Source organism: Aquarana catesbeiana, linkage group LG03 (assembly GCF_042186555.1).
Source record: "Aquarana catesbeiana isolate 2022-GZ linkage group LG03, ASM4218655v1, whole genome shotgun sequence".
Taxonomy (NCBI): Eukaryota; Metazoa; Chordata; class Amphibia; order Anura; family Ranidae; genus Aquarana; species Aquarana catesbeiana.
Window position 1 is genome coordinate 301,457,522 of NC_133326.1, and position 23,901 is coordinate 301,481,422.

A 23,901-nucleotide genomic window follows, 5' to 3' on the forward strand; every position below is an offset into this window, starting at 1 on the left:
CCACTGGCTGATACAATGCACTAGAGTAAAGTAAAGAATAATATTAACTAGCACTGTACTACAGTGGTAAGTAGAGTGGAGAATCCTACAACAGAAGAGAGGGCAGGCTGGGATACATTCATTCATATTATGAATAGATGCTAAAGAACATTCTTTTTTTCTTCTTACAAGCTGTATCTATAAAAACACAGACACCAGGATATCTGCAGCACTTACCTCTGGCACAGAAGAGAGAAAAGGTTTAATGTAAATATTTGAATCGTGAACTTTCAAATCATGATCACCAAGTCCCCTAGTTACTCCAATTGTAGCCATTACCCGAGCCTGAAAACAAAGAAAATTCCCAACACATTAAGATTGAGTGAAACAATTAGTATATATGATCTTTTTTTTCATTTTTGGGAGGTTTTAGTAATTTTACAGCTACAAGAATTTAATAAACACATTTTAATGACAGAGCTGATATATTGTGGACTAATACTCTTCAGCATACAGCCAACATCCTATTCTACAAGAACATTACAAGTCCCTCTTTAAATAAAACGATAATGATTTTTAGTGAATGTTTTATTTACATATTTATTTTTGTTGATTTCTATAAATCTGATTTAAACTAGGTATGTAGCTGACTGAAAACGTAGCAAGCAAATCAATGAACTTGTGGATGTAAATGTAATAATCTACTGAGCTTATTTATGATTTGGGTTTAAAAATGTAATAATTATGTAAAGTTGATCAGCACAACAAATAATCATAATGATTTGAGAAAAATTAACATTATTGAATTGAGGTAACACAAGTTGTACACTGCAGTGCCATTAAAGGAGAAGTATAGTCAAAGCTTTTTTTTACTTCCCCTATGGATCACAGGAGTGCACTTAGTTCTGCACCCCTGTGACCCATTTCCAGCTGACAGGTCACTCAGCCGGTGCGGGATCAGGAAAGATCATGGACCGGCAGCTGGCTCAGCCTCTCAGTAAGGCTCCCGCCCTCTTCACAGCCCAGAGCTCCAGTGAGTGCTGGAGGGGCAAAGTAGAGAACGGTGAGTGACTTTCATCAACCCTCTGCAGGATGAGGGCCGAAGGCTGAGCAATCAGCTGTATTTGATCGCTCAGTTCTTGGTCTTAGAGGCGACAGAGGAGAGCAGCACCTGGGATTGTTGCTGCAGCCATTTAGGTGAATACTATTTTTTTTTTTTTTTTTAAAAGCCATTTTTCTCTTTTTTAATTTTAAAAGCACCTTCACAACGAACCTACATTGCAAAGCTATGCTGCATTGCGAAAATGGTTCAGACATGTTTTTAGCTTACTCTGGAGTATTGGGGCTACCCTAATGCAACACACATTACGCACATGTGTTAAGACAATGCACCAGAGACTGTAGTGGTGTGAACGAGTCTGTAATATCTTAAAAAAAAGATTCTTTGTATAATTTGTAATGTATCCTTGATCATTACATGTGCAAGCTCTGTGCTTCTTGCTTTTCCGCTCTACACAATGGTTGTGCTTACTGCTTTTTCTCACAATGCAAGTCTGAGTCAGACAGTTCACTGCTAATTTGGCCATACACTAGTAGAATTTTGTTTAAAAACTGTTGTTTTAAGAACACACGAGCAGACTTTTCGGCATCAAAGGTCCGACGGTCTTTCCGACGGACTTTCGGACGACCGGACTTGCCCACACACGAACGGACTAAAGTCCGTTCGAAAGTCCGTTGGTTTGAACGTGATGACAAACGAAGGGACTAGAATAAGGAAGTTCATAGCCAATAGCTGCCCTTGTGTCCTTTTTCGTCCGTCGGACTGGCATACAGACGAACTGATTTTTCGACCGAACTCGAGTCAGTCGGAAAGATTTGAAACATGTTCCAAATCTAAAGTCCGTTTGATTTTCAAATGAAAAAGTCAGCCGAAGGTCCGATTTAGCCCACACATGGTCGGATTGTCTGACGGATTTGTTCTGTCAGACCAGTCCGGTTGAAAAGTCCGGTCGTGTGTACAAGACATAAGGCTCCATTATCACCTGGGCGATTTGACTTGCCGGCAGAATCGCAGCAAAATGCAGGATGCTTTTGCAATGCCCTTATTTCTCAATGGCATCCCAAACACAGTGCAATTTTCCCACGGTTGTCACGTGACAAATGGTGGCAAAATCACGGGGGGTGCATGTCGCCTAAAAGAAGTCCTGGAACTTCTTTTGGGCGACATGTGTCCCGCGGCAATCGCAGCAAAATGGCACCGTGTTTGGGGTGCCATTGAGAAATAATGGCATTGCAAACATGACCTGCGTTTTGCTGCGATTCTGAATTGCAGGCAGAATCGCACCGATTTCTCCCGCAATTCAAATCGCCCAGGTGTGAATGGAGCATAAAAGGTTAGTGAGGTCAAATCAACATTTGTTTTTGACTGCAGTGATGAAAAAGCACCAATGAGCAGGCAAGAAAAATTTCCTCGCAAAACACAAAGTACTTGACAGTGACATCTGTCAAGCCATGTACTGATGTTCTCATTGAATGTTTTTTTCAAAAGTCTACTGGCGTACAACCAGTGAATGACCAGTTTAACAATGTGCCCTATGTGGGTGATACTTTACACTCACCGACCATTTTATTCGATACACTTTGCTAGTACCAGGTTGGACCCCCTTTTGCCTTCAGAACTGCCTTAATTATTTGTGCCATAGATTCAACAAGGTGTTGGAAACATTCCTCAGATTTTGGTCCATATTAACATGACAGCATCACGGAGTTGCTGCAGATTTGTCAGCTGCCCATCCATGATGCCAATCTCATGTTACACCACATTCCAAAGGTGCTTTATTGCAGTGGTCATCAACACTGTCCTCAAGGCCCACCAACAGGCCAGGTTTGCAAGATAACAAATACATGACAGGTGATATCATTTGCTGCTCAGTGATTGCAGTATTCTAGTCTACATCTCCCCAAGGTAATACATAAAACCTGGCCTGTTAGTGGGTCCTGAGGACAGGGTTGATGACCACTGCTCTACTGGATTAAGATCTGGTGACTGTAGAGGCCATTGGGAGTACAGTGAACTCATTGTCATGTTCAAGAAACCAGTGGTGAGATGATTTGATCTTTGTGACATGGTGCATTATCCTGCTGGAAGTATCCATCAGAAGATGGGTACATTGTAGTCATAAAGGGATGTACATGGCCAGCAACAATACTTAGGTAGGCTGTGGTGTTTAAACGATGCTCAATTGGTACTAAGGGGCCCAAAATGTACCAAGAAAATATCCCCCACACCATTACACCACCACCGCTAGCCTGAACTGTTGATAGAAGGCAGGATGGATCTATGCTTTTATGTTGTTTATGCCAAATTCTGACGCTACCATCTGAATGTCACAGCTGAAATCGAGACTCATCAGACCAGGCAACATTATTCCAATCTTCTATTGTCTGATTTTGGTGATCCTGTGCGACTTGTTGCCTCAGTTTCCCGTTCTTAGCTGACAGGAGTGGCACCCGGTGTGGTCTTCTGCTGCTGTAGCCCATCTGCTTCAAGGTTCAATGTGTTGTGCATTCAGAGATGGTATTCTGCATACCTTGGTTTTAATGAGTGCTTATTTGAGTTACTGTTGCCTTTCTATCATCTCCATATCATCTGCTCATTCTCCTCTGACATCAACAAGACATTTTCGTCCACACAACTGCCGCTTACTGGATATTTTCTCTTTTTCGGGCCATTCTCTGTAAACCCTCTGAGATGGTTGTGCGTGAAAATCCCAGTAGATCAGCAGTTTTTGAAATACTCAGACAAGCCCATCTGGCACCAACAACCATGCCACGTGTTCCATGCTCGGTTTCAACTTCAGCAAGTCATCTTCACTAGATGTCTAAATGCATTGAGTTGCTGCCATAGGATTGGCTGATTAGCAATTTGTGTTACCAAGCTATTGAACAGGTGTACCTAATAAAGTGGCTGGTGAGTGTATATCTCAGCAGTTGTTGACAGAAGCAGAGCCACTGAGTGTCCCCTTTTGTCTTCAATATCTCTATATTTAATTAAATTAAAAACACAGAAAGACAATCATGACATTTCCTCTCTGAGATACTCTAGATTTCACCGTAAACTACATGTAAGTAACTCTGTTATAAAATATATTTCACTTTATGGTTATGTGGTCCATTACCAAATCATTTTTACGCATAATCTCAGTTATTTAAAGGAAATGACAAGCTTTCCCCTTTCCTTCTCAAATAAATCAGAAATTTAGATGGCAAATAATGTTACCTTTGACAAAAATAAATTTAATGTAATCCTTTGGACACTGTTACATATTTAATTAAATATATCCAAAACTATACTTACTGCGCACTGTACAATCTCAATGCAGGCTGTGATAATGAAAGTACGAGCGCTTTGGAAAATTTAAAATATCTTGGGGAAATTAGTGTCAAGTATGGAAAAGAAAGTCAAATAAATATGACTTGTATTATGCATTCTGCTTAGTTGTTAAAAATAATAGGTTGTAAGTCTGGTGACTTCAGGGACGCCTGTCATAGCCTAGGGGGCTAGTTTGCTTACCCGTAAATGAAAAAATAATAGTGCTGAATAATATTTTCACATTCAAATGCAATCAGTGTCTCCATCACATTGTGTAGAAAAACTGAATAAATATTCTCCAACTTGCATGCAGCTCCTGCCACCCATCTCTACCTGTGTGTGGTGCCAGGCAGTCCAACCCCTTTCTCTGACCTGTATGTGGACACACTATATTACCAGGTGGGCATTTCCTCCCTGCAGGCGCCACACTGTCACAGCGGGCACAGCACAATTCTCTTTCTCACTCTGTGGCAATGCCTTTGCTCTCCCGGCTGAACTTCTGATGTGGCTGGGCCAGAGGGGGAGTGTTTGTTGCCACAGAGACTTGACAGAAGCATTGGGATCGCGCTCCAGTTGAGGTTTAACCCTTTCATGGCTAAGCCTATTTTTGAAATTTGGTGTTTACAAGTTAAAATCCGTATTTTTTTGCTAGAAAATTACTTAGAGTTCCCAAACATTATATATATTTTTTTTAGCAGAGAATCTAAGAATAAAATGGCGATTGTTGCAATATTTTATATCACATGGTATTTGTGCAGCGGTGTTTTAAACCCAAATTTTTGGAAAAGGCACACTTTCATGAATTTTAAAAAATCCAAATAGTAAAGTTACCCCAATTTTTTTGTATAATGTGAAAGATGGTGTTACGCCGAGTAAATAGATACCATGAATTTCCATAGGCGACGCTTTAAATTTTTTTTACGGTTACCAGGTTTGAGTTACAGAGGAGGTCTAAGGCTAGAATTATTGCTCTCGCTCTGACGATTGCGGCGATATCTCACACGTGTGATTTGAACACTGTTTACATATGCGGACGCGACTTCCGTATGCGTTTTCTTCGCTGCGCGAGCTCGCGGGGACGGGGGCGCTTAAAAAATTTTTTTTTAAATTTATTTTATTTATTTTTATACTTATAAATTGTGTTTAAAAACATTTTTTTTTTTTTTACTTTTATTGCTCTCACAAGTAATGTAAACATCCCTTGTGAACAAATTAATGGGGTGGGCAACTACATGGCAAATGAGGTTCAATGTAGAAAAATGTAAAATAATGCATTTGGGTGGCAAAAATATGAATGCAATCTATACACTGGGGGGAGAACCTCTGGGGGAATCTAGGATGGAAAAGGACCTGGGGGGTCCTAGTAGATGATAGGCTCAGCAATGGCATGCAATGCCAAGCTGCTGCTAATAAAGCAAACAGAATATTGGCATGCATTAAAAAGGGGATTAATTCCATAAATAAAACGATAATTCTCCCACTCTACAAGACTCTGGTCCGGCCGCACCTGGAGTATGCTGTCCAGTTCTGGGCACCAGTCCTCAGGAGGGATGTACTGGAAATGGAGCGAGTACAAAGAAGGGCAACAAAGCTAATAAAGGGTCTGGAGGATCTTAGTTATGAGGAAAGGTTGCGAGCACTGAACTTATTCTCTCTGGACAAGAGACGCTTGAGAGGGGATATGATTTCAGTTTACAAATACTGTACTGGTGACCCCACAATAGGAATAAAACTTTTTCGCAGAAGAGAGTTTAATAAGACTCGTGGCCACTCATTACAATTAGAAGAAAAGAGGTTTAACCTTAAACTACGTAGAGGGTTCTTTACTGTAAGAGCGGCAAGGATGTGGAATTCCCTTCCACAGGCGGTGGTCTCAGCGGGGAGCATTGATAGCTTCAAGAAACTATTAGATAATCACCTGAATGACCGCAACATACAGGGATATGTAATGTAATACTGACACATAATCACACACATAGGTTGGAGTTGATGGACTTGTGTCTTTTTTCACCCTCACCTACTATGTAACTATGTAAAGTATTCAGATCGCCGAAAACGTCGATTCTGAACACTGTATAGTTTTTTAAAACCGGCGCCATTGGCAGCCGAATAAACGGGAAGTGACATCATGACGTCGCTTCCGCGTTTGCATTGAGAAGGCTGGAACGAAGCCGCCCACAGCTTCGTTCCAGCCCGCCCCCAGCCCCGAAGGCAGCCGATTGGACACCGGGCCTCCCGATCGCATGGGAGGCCCGGTAAGAGCGGTGGGAGGGGGGATATCCCCTCCCGCTCCTCCGGTATAACAGCCGAGCGGCTTTTAGCCGCATCGGTTGTTATACTCGGATAGCCGATCGCTGGCTCTAAACAACGGTACCGGGATGATGCCTGCAGCTGCAGGCATCATCCCGGTATAACCCCAGAAAGCAGAGTATGCACATCTGCGTACGGTCGGCGGGAAGGAGTTAAATATCTGAGTTGGGGCCAGAAAAAAGGAACGTTTGTCCTTTGAGCCCTTATGCTACCCTGCTGCCTGCATGAACCCTCAGCTGTGGCTGGGTGCACAGGACCTACCCATCTGACCTTCCTAGATACAACAGTCTCCTGCGCCTACTCTAAACCTCAACCTGCTACTGGATCCTCCATGGCCATAAAAAGGCACAAGTGTGAGTAGTTCACTTTGATGCCCCATGAACTGCTTACTCTAACTACTGCCCTTTGCTCTTGCTGTCAGACCTCTGCCATGCTCTGGATTGAACCCTGTGATTCTGTACTTGCCCATTATGATATTCTATCTGGCCACACTGTGTTTTTTTTTTTGGTGACCTTAAGCGGAGTTCCACACAAAAATGGAACCTCCGCTTTTCGGAACCCTCCCCCCTTCCGGTGTCACATTTGGCACCTTTCAGGGGGGAGGGGGTGCAGATACCTGTGTAATACAGGTATTTGCACCCACTTCCGGGAATAGACTCCTGTGGGAGTCACGCTCCTTCCTGTCCCCCCCCCGCTGTCTCCTGGAAAACACCCAGGTCCCAGGAGATAGTGGGGACCAGTTAGGATGCGCAGCGCAACTCGCGCATGCGCAGTAGGGAACCGGGAAGTGAAGCCACAACGCTTCACTTCCTGATTCCCTCACCGAAGATGGCAGTGGCAGCTGCCGAGAACCGAGCAAATGATTGGCTTTGGCTGCCGACATCGCTGGACCCTGGGACAGGTAAGTGTCCATTTATTAAAAGTCAGCAGCTACAGTTTTTGTAGCTGCTGGCTTTTAATATTTTTTTTTAGGTGGACCTCCCTCTTTAGCTGTTCCCTGGATTGCAGCCCTGTGTCTTTGCTGCTTTTCATTTGTTGTGCCCTTATCACCCCTGGGACCCTGGACTTAAACTTTGCTATATCATATTGTCCCCTGCCCATTGCTGTGCCCCAGATTACTTCCCCCTGGAACTCTGACCAATCCTTTTCATGTGACATACTCACTCTGTGGCCCTGCTGATTTTTCTTGCCGTGCCTAGATTGCTGTACTGGGATTCTGGACTAAGCCCATGCTGTGCTCTGTGCTGCCCTGTGATTATGCTGCTGTTGTCTCTTTGTTAGGACTATATTGCTATCCTGTACTGCTACTATGTGCCAAAATACAAGAGTAAACACCTGCGCAGGTGTGCGTCAGGGTCCCTGTGATTCGCCTTTGTGTGTTCTTTCTGCACTCCTAGTTCATCACAGTAGTACTAACTAGCTCTATATACAATAAATCCTTCATCAAAAGCACAACAAAGCTTAAAGGGTTATCCCACTTTTAACAAAAAACTGCCTATGCAGGTAAGAGGCACTTGTACATAAATAGATGGTATTCTGCATACCTTGGTTGTAACGAGTGGTTATTTGAGTTACCGTTCCCTTTCTATCATCTCAAACCTGCCTATTCTCCTCTGACCTCTGACATTCACAAGGCATTTTCCTCCACACAACCGTTGCTCACTGGATATTTTCTCTTTTTCAGACCATTCTCTGTAAACCATAGAGATGGTTGTGCGTGAAAATCCCAGTAGATCAGCAGTTTTTGAATTACTCAGACCAGCCTGTTTGGCACCAACAACCAAACCACATTCAAAGTCACTTAATTCCCCTTTCTTCCCCATTCTGAAGCTTCATTTGAAGTTCAGCAAGTCATCTTCACGACGTCTAGATGCATAAATGCATTGAGTTGCAACCATGTGATGGGCTGATTAGCAATTTGTGTTACCAAGCAATTGAACAGGTGTATCTAATAAAGTGGCCAGTGAGTGAATATCACATCACACATTGCATCATATAAATGCAAAATGAATCAGAGAAAAACAAAGATGTATACAAGACAAAACAGATAGTATACAAATATGTGAAGGAATATTTTCATTGTAAATCTAAAACTTGCAGTTGCATTATTCTTTATAATAGGTTATGTTCAAATGGTAAGAGAACCTTACCTTTTTTCCTTCTCCATATATTAGGGGGAATTTTAAATCATCATCTTCAATTGTCTTGTATGCCCTGCGTGTTAGAAATGGTTGAAAATTAGAGTCACCAATATTCTTATATGAAACAAAAACATACAAAATACACATGACCTTTTTTTAGTAAAAAAAAAAAAAAAGCTAAATTATTTAGTGTTAAAATTCTTCACTTCAACTGTGAGGCAAACATGACACCTTGACAGTACCCTGCTTATGAGTGACAGACATCGCTGATGTCAACTGTTTGCTCAGCACCCAATGTAATGAATGCAGCACCTAAGGTATGTTCAGAAAACACCACACCGTTGTTGACAGCTGTAGTCATGGTAGACATCAATGATGTGTTTGAGATGAGATAAAAGCAGTAATCACAGAAGAGGACTAGCCTTACAATAAAAATACGGTTAGATTTCTACTTTTACCTTTCCAAACAGATGGCAGTTGGGATATAATCCAGACATCCCAACCTGCAAAAACTCAGGTTCTTTATTAAGGCAGTGGTCGTCTTGGAGGTGTGTTTGGGGTCGTTATGTTGGAATACTGCCCTGCGGCCCAGTCTCTGAAGAGAGGGGATCATGCTCTGCTTCAGTATGTCACAGTACATGTTGGCATTCATGGTTCCCTCAATGAACTGTAGCTCCCCAGTGCCAGCAGCACTCATCCAGCCAGCCCCAGACCATGACACTCCCACCACCATGTTTGACTGTAGGCAAGACACACTTGTCATTGTATGAAAAAAGGAAACAGTGGTCACGGGACTTTAAATGAGGCATGTCATTACTCAGAGTCAAGATAACATGAAGTAAATGGTAAAGAAAATTTATTACAATCCAAGAAAAAAATCTACATAAATCGCAGAAAAACACAGTACATGGTAATGAATCACAAAAAAGTAATAAAAAACAGATGACATATAAAAACCACATATTAGAGAGCGCATGCGCGGCCGGCCGGAGAAGATGTCCCTCTGAGCTGCTCCGCACACCCCTCCGCAGACACTGCTTTAATCAGCTGTCCCACACCTCACACACTGCTCCTACCTGCCCGAACCTACTGGGGTGAGGATCAGGAGCAAAATGGTTGCCACACCAGCCATGGACTAAGCCCCAGAGCGGCCCTCGCTATCCTTCCCAGGCTACAAGCAGGGGATCCAAGATGGCGACTGGCTATACAGCACGAGGGACGCCGGCACACAGGGAGAAGAGGCCGCCCTCACAGAGGAAGACCACTAAGCCCCCTGGACAGGGCAATCTCCTGAACAGTCCTCCATTACCACCCTCAATATCAGGTGAGCACATAAGCCCACGATGCTCACCCCCTAGCCCCCCTTCACAGACTGCAGCCATGTCACCCATCCAGGGTTCTCACACATCCTCTGTCCTGGATAGAGAGATGGCAGATTTCTTCTGCAGCCAGCCCAGCAGCCAGGAACCAGATCAGGACACTGCTACTGATTTGCCTGCTATTACATCAGCTCAACCACAGTATTCAGGGGACCCAATACTTTTGGCCCGCTTTGCTGATTTACTGCAAAGGGAATTGGCTAAAGCTACTGACAAGCTAGCCTTGGACATAAAACAGAATTTCCAGGAACTGGGGAATCGGTTAGAAAGCATTGAATCGAAAGTGGATGATACGGTCTACAGAGTGTCCCAGAATTCAAACATGATAACCGATTTACAAGATCGCCTTGAGGAAGCATACTTAAAAATTGATGATCTCGAAAACCGCGCCAGGCGCTATAATTTTCGTATTCGGGGAAGTCCAGAAAATGTAAAAGATATCACTTCCGTTACCTACTCACTGATGCAGGCGGCTGTACCTGATATTGATGAAATTCACATGAATCGATCGTATCCATAGGGCTCTAATACCTCCAAAACCAGATGGCCCCCCCAGGGATGTTATTGTTAAGCCACACTTTTTTCGGATCAAGGAAGCAGTAATGCGTCATGCTAGAGAAAACCCGGATCTGGAGATAGATGGTCTCAAGCTTCAAATATTTGCCAATATATCCCAGGCCACTATTCAAAAATGACGATCGTTTAAACCCTTACTGTCACTACTGAACCAACGAAACATTCGCTATAGATGGAACTACCCCTTTAAACTCCAATTTTCCTTCAACAATAAGTCCTACTCTTTTTCTACATTTGCGGAAGGTGAAACGATCCTACTGAAATTGGGCTTCATCTCTCACTGCCCCTCATCGCAGAACCAACGTGGATCCGATGACCCTCCTCCTCCACTCTCCCCTCTTTGCTCAGCAAAGTTGAGGAGACCAACGAAGACATCAGCTTCCTCCTCTCACGCGCCCTGAGAACCTGTCTCATTCTACTGGACGAACGTTTTGGTTGATGCGGTGGTCTCTCAGTAGTCCCATTGCGGGACATTAACCGCTGCTTTTGTCTATTTTTATTTTTTCTTCTACCGTTTTTGTTTATGATAATTTTGAAGATAATATATGGCTGTTGTCTACTGGTTCTAATCGACCCTGACGTGGTTGGTTAACTATAGTTCACATATTTTCTTTTTCAGGTTGGACTTCTATTCTTACTGTTTAGTTTACTAGGTTTGATACCACAATTAATCCATTTTGTGGCCTTATGTTCTCTAGGTTGAGATGTGGGGCCAAAACAGTATTTAAATGTGCCTTTGCTGCTGGGAGGTGTCTATGCGCTCTCCCTGTTTGAAGGACTCTTCCCATTACTTGTTTTTGGTGAAGACTCCACACTCTGAGCTTCGGCTCCGAGGTATTTGAATTGTTTTTTTGACTATTCTACATGATTTTTTACATAACTATGTTGTATTGGTCAGAGCCAGGAGTTTCCTGGCCTGACTACACTTTTATTTTTTTTGTTTTCTCTCTTCTTCTTTTTCTCCATTCTTGTCTTAACCTCTTCTAATACTATTCTTTCTTGAGGGTCGCCTGGAGGTTTGTCTGGTGCTTCTGGATCCATGGGTCTGCAGATCGGTGGGTGAGTCTGTTTGTCAATGCTCATTTGATTGTTTCCTATGTCTAATATAACAACTACTTCCCAGAATATCCGCCTATTATCTCATAATGTTCAGGGTTTCGGGTCCCCTGCCAAGCGGATTAAGGCCTTTACACACTACCACTCCTTGGGAGCAGACATTGTTGCCCTCCAGGAGACACATTTTCCCTCTCTATTTACCCCTAAATATCTCCATAAAGATTACCCTCTTTGTTACTATGCCAATGCGTCGGAAAAGAAGAGGGGAGTGGCCCTCTGTTTCTCTCGACATGTATCATTTATCGAAACCAAAGTTATTAGAGATAAAGATGGGTGTTACCTTCTGGTCAAAGGCCATTTAGGGGAATCACTGATTACCTTCCTAATTTACTACGCCCCTAACACCAACCAAACCGCATTTTTTTATTCCCTTCTACGGTCCATGGCTCCCGAGTTTGAAGGCGCAGTGATCCTAGCGGGTGACTCTAATATAGCCTTGGACCTTCTTAAAGATAAATCGCACACTGTGGGGCTTCGTCCCCCTCCTAAGCAGAGTCATAAATTTGCACAACTACTTTATCATTATGACTTAGTAGATGTTTGGAGAGAGGCCAATCCAACCGCTAGAGATTACTCGAGAGCACATGGACATTATTCCCGGATTGACCACGTGTTTTTCCTTTCGGGGCTGCTACCTAAGTTGAATTCTGCCAAGATTCTATCTACCTCCTGGTCGGATCATGATCCGATTTTGGTTCAGATCTCAGACCTCACTAGTAGGACAACAAGCCCTCATTGGACGCTGAATGAATCTCTTCTTGGTGACGAATCACACTGTCTCGAGATCTCTACTCATTTACAAACTTACTTTGATATTAACAACCCAGGAAACACATCTCCTGCTATTAATTGGGCTGCACACAAAGCCTCTATCCGGGGAGCCTTCATTCAGCTATTCTCCAGACTCAAAAAAGCCCACGTTGAATTGATCTCTGCCAAGACCAGGGAATTTGAAACTTTAACTAAACAACGCAAATACTCTCCTGACTTATTTACTAAACTGGAACAATCTCACTTAGAACTTAATCTATGTCTCACTACTAGGGCAGGGAAACAATTAAGGTGGAGGAATCACAAATTTTTCACCTGGAGGGACCGACCGGGTTCTTTATTAGCACATAAACTTACCCCTAGACATTCTCACCGGGCATTCCCCAAAATCAGACTATCAGGAGGTCATCTTTCTCAGGACCCCCAAAAAATTCTTTGGGAATTCCATGATTTTTATGCTGACCTATATAGTAATCCCCGGGACGCGGATCCTCCATCCATTAGGGAATTCTTGGGGAATCTCCCTCTCATAACCATCACAGATGATCATAAAGACCTTATGGAACAACCCTTTATGGGCGAGGAGATTAAATCGCTGTCACTCCACAAGTCTCCTGGTCCAGATGGTCTACCTAATCTATACTATAAAAATTTTTCTGGACAATTAGTTCCACACCTGGTACTGTACTTTAATTCCTTACGGGATGGAGGTACAGTCCCACTGGATGAAAATAAAGCGTATATCAGTGTTATCCCTAAACCTAACAAAGACTCTACTGATGTTCGTAACTATCGTCCTATTTCATTAATAAATTGCGATTTAAAGATCCTTACGAAAGTCTTGGCCTCTCGCCTTAACATTTTTTTAGAGCACTATATTCATAAAGACCAATCTGGATTTATAACAGGCCGTCAGACCCTAGATCAAATTCGTAGATCCATAACTCTAATTTCAGCGGTAAGGTCTAACTGGGATGCTTCACTTACCCGGAAACTTATGCTCCTTTCATTAGACCTTAACAAGGCCTTTGATAGCCTGAATTGGGATTACCTTTTTCTTACCCTTGAGACCTTAGGATTTGGTTCAACGTTTATTTCTTTACTAAAAACGCTATATTGCTCCCCAATAGCCCAAGTTTCTATTATAGGACATAAATCACCGCTATTCCCCGTCCAGCGAGGTACGAGACAGGGATGCCCACTCTCCCCTTACTATTTGCATTAGCAATAGAACCCCTAGCTATAGCAATATGTTCCCACCCTGATATTCATGGTATTAATTGTGGCCAACAAGAACACAAATGTGCACTGTTTGCTGATGATGTCCTCATGTATGTCACTAATCCCCAAGTAACGATACCCAATCTGCTATCCTTACTAGATCATTTCTCACAACTATCCTTTCTACGTCTAGATTCCCAAAAAACAGTTGCATTTAATATATCACTACCCCCTGCTGAAGTTCAGGCTCTTCAAAATACATTTAGCTTTCAATGGAATCCTCGTTCCCTTCCGTACCTAGGAATACACTTGACTTCATCCATAGACACCATTTATAGGGCAAATTATCCCCCATTATTTAAAAGACTCAAGGAAGATCTCCGTTGTTGGGCTGATTATTCTCTCTCATGGCTTGGCAGAGTCAATTCAATAAAAATGACACTTCTACCTAGACTCCTTTACTACTTTAGAACTTTACCGGTGGCAGTCCCGAGGGGGGACATACAGCGTCTACAGGCTGAGATTTTGCGGTTCATACGGGGTAATAAAAGATCTCGGATACAAAAACGAACACTTTATACACCGAAACCTATGGGGGGGGGGGGGGGGTTAGGTCTCCCCAATTTACAAGCATATTATCAGTCGGCACAAATAGCCCAATTAGCCTATACCACGGTTAAAGGTTCAGTCCCTCTCTGGGTTTATATAGAGGCACTTGCCTGTCATCCATTGGCCATAGGATCACTAATGTGGCTTCCCAACCGTCGACGCCCACCTATACTTTGCCCCACTTTATCACATTCCCTAACAATATGGGATAGGTCACGCAACCGCAGTCCCCTGTCTTCCCCCCATACACCACTTGCTCCCATCTTCTGTAATCCGGAATTTCCACCTGGGTTGACCCCGCAGGTGTTTCAGTGGTGGCTCAATAAAGGGTTATTGCAAATTGGAGACTTTCTGAATGGGAATCAATTGCACACGATACAATACTTCAAAGATGAGTTTCAAATGCCCCCTAGTGAAATATTTCGGTATAATCCAATTGCATCGTTTGCCAGATCTAAACTTTACCAAGTAGTGGGCCCCCTCACGCTTACAACATTTGAATTAACTTGTCAGGCTAGGGGCTTTCAGAGGGGTCGGATTTCTGAGATATATACTTCCCTCACTGAACCAGATTCAAAATTGACTTATATGGTCCAATAGGAAAAAGATTTGAATATAACTTTTGACCTCACAGAATGGCAAGACCTTGCTTATCAGTTATCCAAAATTTCCATTAATACTACTCTGATTAAGGCCATTTACAAAACGCTCCTATGTTGGTACCTGGTACCCACTAGAGTAGCTAAGATGCATCCTTCTACTTCTCCAAACTGTTTTCGACGTTGCAGTCAGTTGGGGACTATGCACCATATTTGGTGGCAATACCCCCTCATAATCAGATTTTGGATTCGAATTTTCAATTTAATCAATTCAGTGACATTCGTAGATCTCCTGAAGCTGCCCTCTTTCACAAATTACCTAATGAAATCCCCAAACAATCAGTAAAATTAATCAAATATATATTACTGGCGGCGAGAATTACAATGGCAAGACATTGGAAACAATCAATAATCCCTCTTGACCAGGTTAAGAATAAACTTAATTGGATTATGATCAATGATAAACTCACTCACATTCTCTGTAATAAAGTCAAAAAATTTAACAAGATATAGGACCCATGGATTGATATCTCAACTCCATAGCGTATCCCAGGACGACCCTCTCCTTCCCTCTCCAGCTCACTCTCTTTCATTTCTTACTTTCCTCTCTTCTCTTTTTTGTTTGGTTCTTTTTTTTAATTTCTGGAAACTTTAGCACAATACAGCTGCTCTCGGATGAGATCACTTATGACCGTGAGACTTGGGACTGTCCCAGGGACTTTATCTGGGACCTCCCAAGACTCTGGGTCTATACCGTTCCCTCACATAAAGATTACCTGGCTCATGACTGAGGGGCTAGGATTGGATCCCACCGATTTTTGATGTTTGTCACACTTTTTGTGTCTTGTTACCATAATGGGTGGAGAATGGATGATGAGAATTTACTTTAAATACTGCTGTATTGGAGAATATTGCTTTGACATTTTGATATTAATCTGCTTATATGACTGACTATTTTGTACTTTGTTATGTGTTTCAATAAAAACATTGAAATATAAAAAGCACATATTAGAACACATAAATAAATATTGTATTGATGCATTATGATATATGCACAATATTGACACAACCAAAAATATTTATAAATTGCAAGAACCAGACTGTCTTGGCATCCTTGAAAAATTGCAATGGAACTCAACGTGTTTCGTGGAACACGTCCACTCATCAGGAGTACAGTATAAGGAATAAAAATATATATAAAAAATATATAGTCGTATACGGTCAAAATTATTGAACACTTTCCTATAACAGGAATGAAAGACATGATTTAGGAGAGACACTCTATATCACACGTGTATATATATATATATATATATATACACACACACACACACACACACACACACACACACACACACACACATTGCCCCTTTCATTGCTCCCTTTGGGAACCAGGCTAAATTCCAGCTGACTAGTGAATACCAGACTGCTTGTCTCTCCTGTCACGGTGGCGATAATAGGTCATATCTCTTGCTATCTGACACTTGTCTTTGTACTCCTCACCTGGTTGCCACCACACATGCTTGACATCATCTGAACCAAATAAGTTTATTTTTGTCTCATCAGACCACAGGACATGGTTCCAGTAATCCATGTCCTTAATCTGCTTGTCTTCAGCAAACTGTTCGCAGGCTTTCTTGTGCATCATTTTTAGGAGAGGCTTCCTTCTGGGACGACAGCCATGCAGACCAATTTGATGCAGCGTGCGGAGTATGGTCTGAACACTGACAGGCTGACCCCCCACCCCTTCAACCTCTGCAGCAATGCTGGAAGCACTCATACATCTATTTCCCAAAGACAACTTCTGGATATGACGCTGAGCACGTGCACTCAACTTCTTTGGTCGACCACGGCGAGGCCTGTTCTGAGTGGAACCTGACCTGTTAAATCACTGTATGGTCTTGGCAACCGTGCTACAGCTCAGTTTCAGGGTCTTGGCAATCTTCTTATAGCCTAAGCCATCTTTATGTAGAGCAACAATTCTTTTTTTTAAGATCCTCAGAGAGTTCTGTGCCATGAGGTGCCATGTTTAACTTCCAGTGACCAATATGAGAGAGTGAGAACGATAACACCAAATTTAACACACCTGCTCCCCATTCACACCTGAGACCTTGTAACACTAACAAGTCACATGACACAGGGGAGGGAATATGGCCAACTGGGCCCAATTTGGACATTTTCACTTAGGGGTGTACTCACTTTTGTTGCCAGCAGTTTAGACATTAACGGCTGTGTGTTGAGTTATTTTGATGGGAGGGACAGCAAATTTACACTGCTATACAAGCTGTACACTCATTACTTTACATTAGCATGTAGCAAAGTGTAATTTCTTCAGTGTTGTCACATGAAGAGATGTAATAAAATATTTACAAAAATGTGAGGGGTGTATATAAACTTTCCTTGTGCAGCAATCCCTCTCTTTATTTATATATGGCCTGTGGGAAGGCCTGATTTCTATGTACTTGTCTTTTCACTATAGTGCACCTCACCCTCTTCAGTATACGGTATATAATTATTATTATATTACAAGACTGCTGCTTTTGTTATTATAATAAAGGACTGCTGCTTTTGCATATATTATATTTACTGCTGATATTAGATCAGCTGTAAACATAATATACCGTGCCTTGCAAAAGTATTCACCCCCCTCGGCATTTTTTGTGATTTGTTGCCTCACAACCTGGAATTAACATGGATTGTTGGAGGATTTGCATCATTTAATTTACATAACATGCCCATAACGTTGCAGATGCTTTTCTTTTTTTTTTTTTTTTTGTGAAGCAAACAACAAATAGGACAAAATAACAAAAAAAGTCAATGTGCATAACTATTCACCCCCCTAAAGTCAATACTTTGTAGAGCCACCTTTTGCGGCTATCACAGCTCCAAGTCGCTTTGGATAAGTCTCTATGAGCTTGCCACATCTTACCACTGGGATTTTTGCCCATTCCTCCTTGCAAAACTGCTCCAGCTTCTTCAAGTTGGATGGTTTGTGCTTGTGAACAGCAATCTTTAAATCTGACCACAGATTTTCTATTGGATTGATGTCTGGGCTTTGACTAGGCCATTCCAACACATTTACATGTTTCCCCTTAAACCACTCAAGTGTTGCTTTAGCAGTGTGTTTGGGGTCATTGTCCTGCTGGAAGGTGAACCTCCATTCTAGCCTCAAATCACACACAGGTTTTGCTCAAGAATATCCCTGTATTTAGCACCATCCATCTTTCCCTCAATTCTGACCAGTTTCCCAGTCCTGACTGCTGAAAAACATTCCCACAGCATGATGCTGCCACCACCATGTTTCACTGTGGGGATGGCGTTCTTTGGGTGATGTGATGTGTTGGGTTTGCACCAGACATAGCATTTTCTTTGATGGCCAAAAAGTTCAATTTTAGTCTCATCAGACAAGGGCACCTTCCTACATTTTGGGAGTTTTATTTTTCCTGAAAGTAATGGCTTTCTTCTGGCCACTCTGGCATAAAGCCCAACTCTATGGAGCGTACGGCTTATTGCCGTCCTATGTACAGATACTCCAGTCTCTGCTGTGGAACTCTGCAGCTCCTCCAGGGTTACCTTAGGTCTCTGTGCTGCCTCTCTGATTAATTGGTGTGCGGCCGTCTCTTGGCAGGTTTGCTGTTGTGCCATGTTCTTTCCATTTGGTTATGATAGATTTGATGGTGCTCCTAGGGATCATCAAAGATTTGGATTTTTTTTATAACCTAACCCTGACTTGTACTTCTCAAAAACATTGTCCCTTACTTGTTTGGAGGGTTCCTTGGTCTTCATGGCAGCGTATGGTTAGTGGTGCCTCTTGCTTAGGTGTTGCAGCCTCTGGGGTGTGTATATGTAATGACAGATCATGTGACACTTAGATTGCACACAGGTGGACATCATTTCACTAATAATGTGACTTTTGAAGGTAATTGGTTGCACCAGAGCTTTTTACGGGCTTCTTAGCAAAGGGGTGAATACATACGCACATGCCAATTATTTTTTTATTTCTGAAAAAGAGTTTTATGTATATATTTTTCAAATACATTGAACTAATGTAACAAAATAGGTAAAAAGCCAAGGGGGGGGGTGGGGTGAATACTTTTGCAAGGCACTGTATACAAAAGCAGGAGTCTTGTGTGATCCGTTCCCCAATATTATATATCAGTAATATTAATATTGGGATCACACAAGACTGCTGCTTTTGTGTATGTGTATATTACAATTTACTGCTGATATAATATTGGGGACACCTGTCTGATCCCCATCTCTTCTATTACCTTCTCTCTTCTCAGGTCCATGTGGGACAGACAGGGACTGACTGTGGCAGGCTCCTCTTCTCTGTAGTGGGTGGGAGGAGGAAATGCCAAGCTGAGGTGCGCCCTCATTGGCTGAAAGCGCCTGGCACCTGTCCTGGCACACTTCTGGCAGCCGCAGCCTAATCCAATTTGCGATCCGGATTGGTGGTGAACATCCACCAATCCGGGTCGCACTCGCTCACAGGAAACACAGATGATCATGAGGCCCGGCCCGCACACACTTGCACACATGGACAGGACTCAAAGTCTCGTGGCGGTGTGTGGCTCCGGCTGCTGGGAACATGAATGATCCAGCATTCCACACACACAGGTAGAGCCATGCAGTTTCAACAGCCAGGATATCGCGCAGCACCTGCAGGTGTCAGGGAGCTGCAGCCGAAATGTGGGAGACTCCTGCACCTCGTGGGAGACTTGGGATGTCTGATAATCTATAAAAATTTCTCTTTCTCCAACATTGACATACAGTACATGTTGAGAATGTACACACTGCTATCAGCATCATCATGCTTTTTCAAAAAAATACAGAAAGAACATAAAGATGTCTGAAAATTTCCATTCCAGTTGCACAGGTTTTCAAGGAAGTACCCCATGTTGTTGGAATGCTGTACGAAACTTCTTTTAGAAAGCATTGCTTTGGCATTTTTCCTACCAATTGGCATTATTCCTACATTGTTTATCCAATTGTATGCAAGATCTCTCAAAATATAACCACTATAATAAATAAAATATTAACTATATAATGTAACAAATGAGTAATTTTAGGAAGCATGTGCTATGGGGCAATTTGTAAATATCAAAAAAAAAAAAAAACTAACAAGGGGCAATAAGATAAATGTATCATTACATTCTGGAGGTTGTCTGAAAGTAGGCAGCGCCACATTTTGTACAGCTTTGTTTGGGCACTTTATGTGAACATCTATGAATACATACTATAGCAGGCGTCAGCAACCTTTTTCCAATTAAGGGCTTTAATGTATGTGAATCTGTGATCCATGATCTGTGATTGGCTGTGTCCAAGGGAGAAGGCCATCACAGATTTTGCCAGATGCGCACCCAAGGAGGAGCGTGGGGAGCATGTTTCCGGGAGGACATTTTCGGCTATAGCGTGGGTGTGAGGTGGTTAAAATGTCCGTGGGCTGGGTGCACGTAAATTAATCATGTGCACTGACGGACTGGACGTTTACTGGCAGCAGGCCGGGTGCGGCCCGAGGGCCATAGGTTGCCGATCCCTGTATTATAGTATCACATAGGGCAGTGATGGCGAACCTTGGCACCCCAGATGTTTTGGAACTACATTTCCCATGATGCTCATACATTCTTCAGTGTAGTTGAGCATCATGGGAAATGTAGTTCCAAAACATCTGGGGTGCCAAGGTTCGCCATCACCGACATAGGGAATGATATGCTAAAACTGGAGTGCGCAAAATCTAGTAAAGCTCAGCATAGAAACCAATCAGCTTCCAAATGTTTTGTCAAAGCTTAAAGTGTTACTAAACCCAGTAATAAGAAAATAGTTCATCTGTGCCACCACCCCCCCTCCCCCCAGTGCCCACAGCTTATAAATCTTTTTTACATTCAAATACTGCCACTATATACCTTTTTGGCTGATCTGTATGCCATGGTCACGTGATAAACTGCAGGGTCTGCCTGAGTGCTGAGTGTTCAAGGTAGGAGAAGATTTCCACTATAGCCTGTGTCCTCGTACTGTTATGAGAGGCGGATCATCCAATAATCAAGTTGTCACATCCCACCCACTGTGTTCTATTTTAGTTACTAGGTATGGAGGAGGAGGGACTGAGTTGTCATTTAGAATCTGCATACACGCCCACATGTGTGATGTCAATACCATGTGACCTGACTAGCTCAGCTCAAACAAGAAAATGTTCTCTCCAGCAACAGAGGCCAAACTGAGTATGCGCAGCCATACTACCCTCATTGTGTCTTATCTGGCCTTGCCAAGAGTGACCCTGCAGGAGGGGGAGGATCTGTGCATACAGGATCAAAGTGCCTTTTTACATAATACAGAGGATTAACCCCTTAAGTTCCACAGTGAGTATAACAAGCATGCTATTCTGCATATACAGACAGACTTTACTGTTATGGGTAACACTTTAATTCAGGGATCCTCAAACTACGGCCCTCCAGCTGTTACAGAACTACACATCCCATGAGGCATTGTAAAACACTGACATTCACAGACATGACTAGGCATGATGAGAATTGTAGTTCCTGAACAACTGGAGGGCCGCAGTTTGAAGACCCCTGCTTTAATTGAACAAGCTGAAATTAGAAGCTGACTGGCTACCATGCACAGCTCCACCAGAGTTTGCACTCTGCAGTTTTAGTAAATCAACCCCATTGTGTCTTGCTGCAAACTCCAACCATTGGCGATAATTGGAGTACTCTGACAGTCTCATCCCAGCTCCGATGTGCTTGCCGCTCTTCCTTCATTTGTGAGTGCAATACTTCTTTTACATTACTTGAAATGCCACACTGTTAGTGCACCTCGAGCCATCTTTTTGAAAAGTAAACATACTGGTAAAAAACTGATGAAACTGAAAAGCTGGTGGAAAACAGAAAAAGATTCTACTATAAGAAAAGCATCTTCTTTGAATTCCCTTCACTGAAAGAAAAGGATTACCTCTGGTTCAGGGTGATGTAAACTGCTACCAAAAGTTTTAGGAAAAACAATGAATTAAAGTCCTCCAGCCTTATAACTGCTGGAAATGATACTTACTCTGGGAAAAAAAAAAGAACAAAAAGGAATATAAACCTTTAGAAGAGCCCATCCATTACATAACTTTCAGCTGACATTCAACCAATTGAGTCATCGCTGGAGGTGAGCGATTTATGATTCTTGTCCTTGAATTCAACGTATTCTGCCACGATCAAAAATGCTTTGTTCTACAAAAGCATTTAAGAGATATCTGAAGAGTAAACCAGGTAGAAGGAAACATTTTATGTGAGCCCTGGGGACTTTTCCCTGTACAACTGAATGAGCATTCAAAGAACAAGTACAGTAAATGAAGGACTGCTAAATCATCACCTTGGGTGCACCAAACATATTCTATGTATTAAACGGGCTGTACAGCTTAACATTAACCCTGACTAGAAACTATTTATTCATGAGCTTAAATTTACCAACTGTTAAAGAACTGCAGGAATTATTGTCAGAAATGACTGCAGAAAGTTAATGTGTTAAACTGCACTCATCCCTATACTGACCCCTTTTTTTGAAGATACAGCGCTCAGAAAACCCTGTTGTGGTGCAGTGCAGTATTGCTAGCCTTTAAAGTGGTTGTAAAGGCTGAAGGTTTTGTGTCATGTATTTTATGCATGAAAATACAAAGCCTTCTGTGTGAAGCTCCCCCCTCAGCCCCCCCTCAATACTTACCTAAGCCCAATCTAGATCCAGCGATGTGCACGAGAGCCGAGGCTCTCCCGGGTCTATCCCTCCTCACTGGCTATTGGTTCCCACTGCTGTCAATCTCAGGGAGCGGGGCTGAGGCTACGCTCTCTGTGTCTTACGGACACAGAGAGCTGGTGATGAAGCGATCATGCACGAGTACCCCCCATAGCAAGCGCTTGCTATGGGGGCACTCGGCAAGGGGGAGGGGCCCAGAGCTCCAACGGGGAATCGAGAAGAGGAGGAGGGGTTGCTCTGTTCAAAACCATTGCACAGAGCAGTTAAGTACAACATGTTTTTTTTTTTTCTTTTAAAATTTCCCTTTACAAACACTTTAACTTCTAGTTCCTGTGCATTATTTGATTTGAAACAGTCAACATAAAATATTTCTCAAAGGATTTCTTTTTTCCCAGCCACCCCTACCACACTACAAAGCCAGCTCAAGGATCCTCACTACAGAGACAGCGCAACTACACAACCAAGACAAAGCCCCAGCTTGATGATTAGGCAAAGAAGTAAGGAGCACACTGGTGAGGCCATCCCTCTAAACAATCTGCTTGCTCCTCTTGCTGGTACACATAATACTGATTGGCTCTACTGTTAAACCCCCCACTTCCATTATGAAAAGGTTTACAGGAGGCAGATACAAAGAGAGATTCTGGCGCTTACACCAATTACATTTATTTAGTTTTTTTGCTAAACATAACTGTATAAATTCATGTTTTTTTTTTGTGTCACCATGTGAAAAATATCCCTTCACTTTACCTTCGGGTGATGGGTACCAAAACAGGAAGAGAAGAGAAATAGTCTTTATGGGTAAAAGTACAGCATTTACATTTTTTAATCCTTCTGCCTTCTATTCAAAACTAAAATAAAATGGCTGGAGATGGCTTAAAGTGACTGTAAAGTCTTTGTTTTCTATTAAAATAACAAACATATTATACTTACCTGCACTGTGCAGTGGTTTTGCACTGGGCAGCCCAGATCCTCCTCTTCTCAAATCCCTGGCAGGAGCTCCTGGCCTCTCCCTCCTTGAGTTCCCGAGCCGAACTGCAGAACCGTGTATCCGTTCAGACGGCCCCACCCCCTCTCTCTTCTGACTGTCTGAGTTT

The 23,901-nt window shown here is 42.6% G+C and overlaps 1 protein-coding gene across 1 annotated transcript in view; it reads right to left on the bottom strand.

Annotated features, from left to right (window-relative positions):
- Positions 1 to 23,901, bottom strand: part of PPM1H (protein phosphatase, Mg2+/Mn2+ dependent 1H) — a 283,507-nt gene that overhangs the window by 24,511 nt on the left and 235,095 nt on the right. The window contains exons 7-8 of the mRNA XM_073620253.1: positions 8,812 to 8,875; positions 217 to 324 (exon numbers count right to left, since the gene is read on the bottom strand). Coding sequence (XP_073476354.1) covers positions 217 to 324; positions 8,812 to 8,875 — 172 coding nt within the window. The remainder of the gene's footprint in view (positions 1 to 216; positions 325 to 8,811; positions 8,876 to 23,901) is intronic.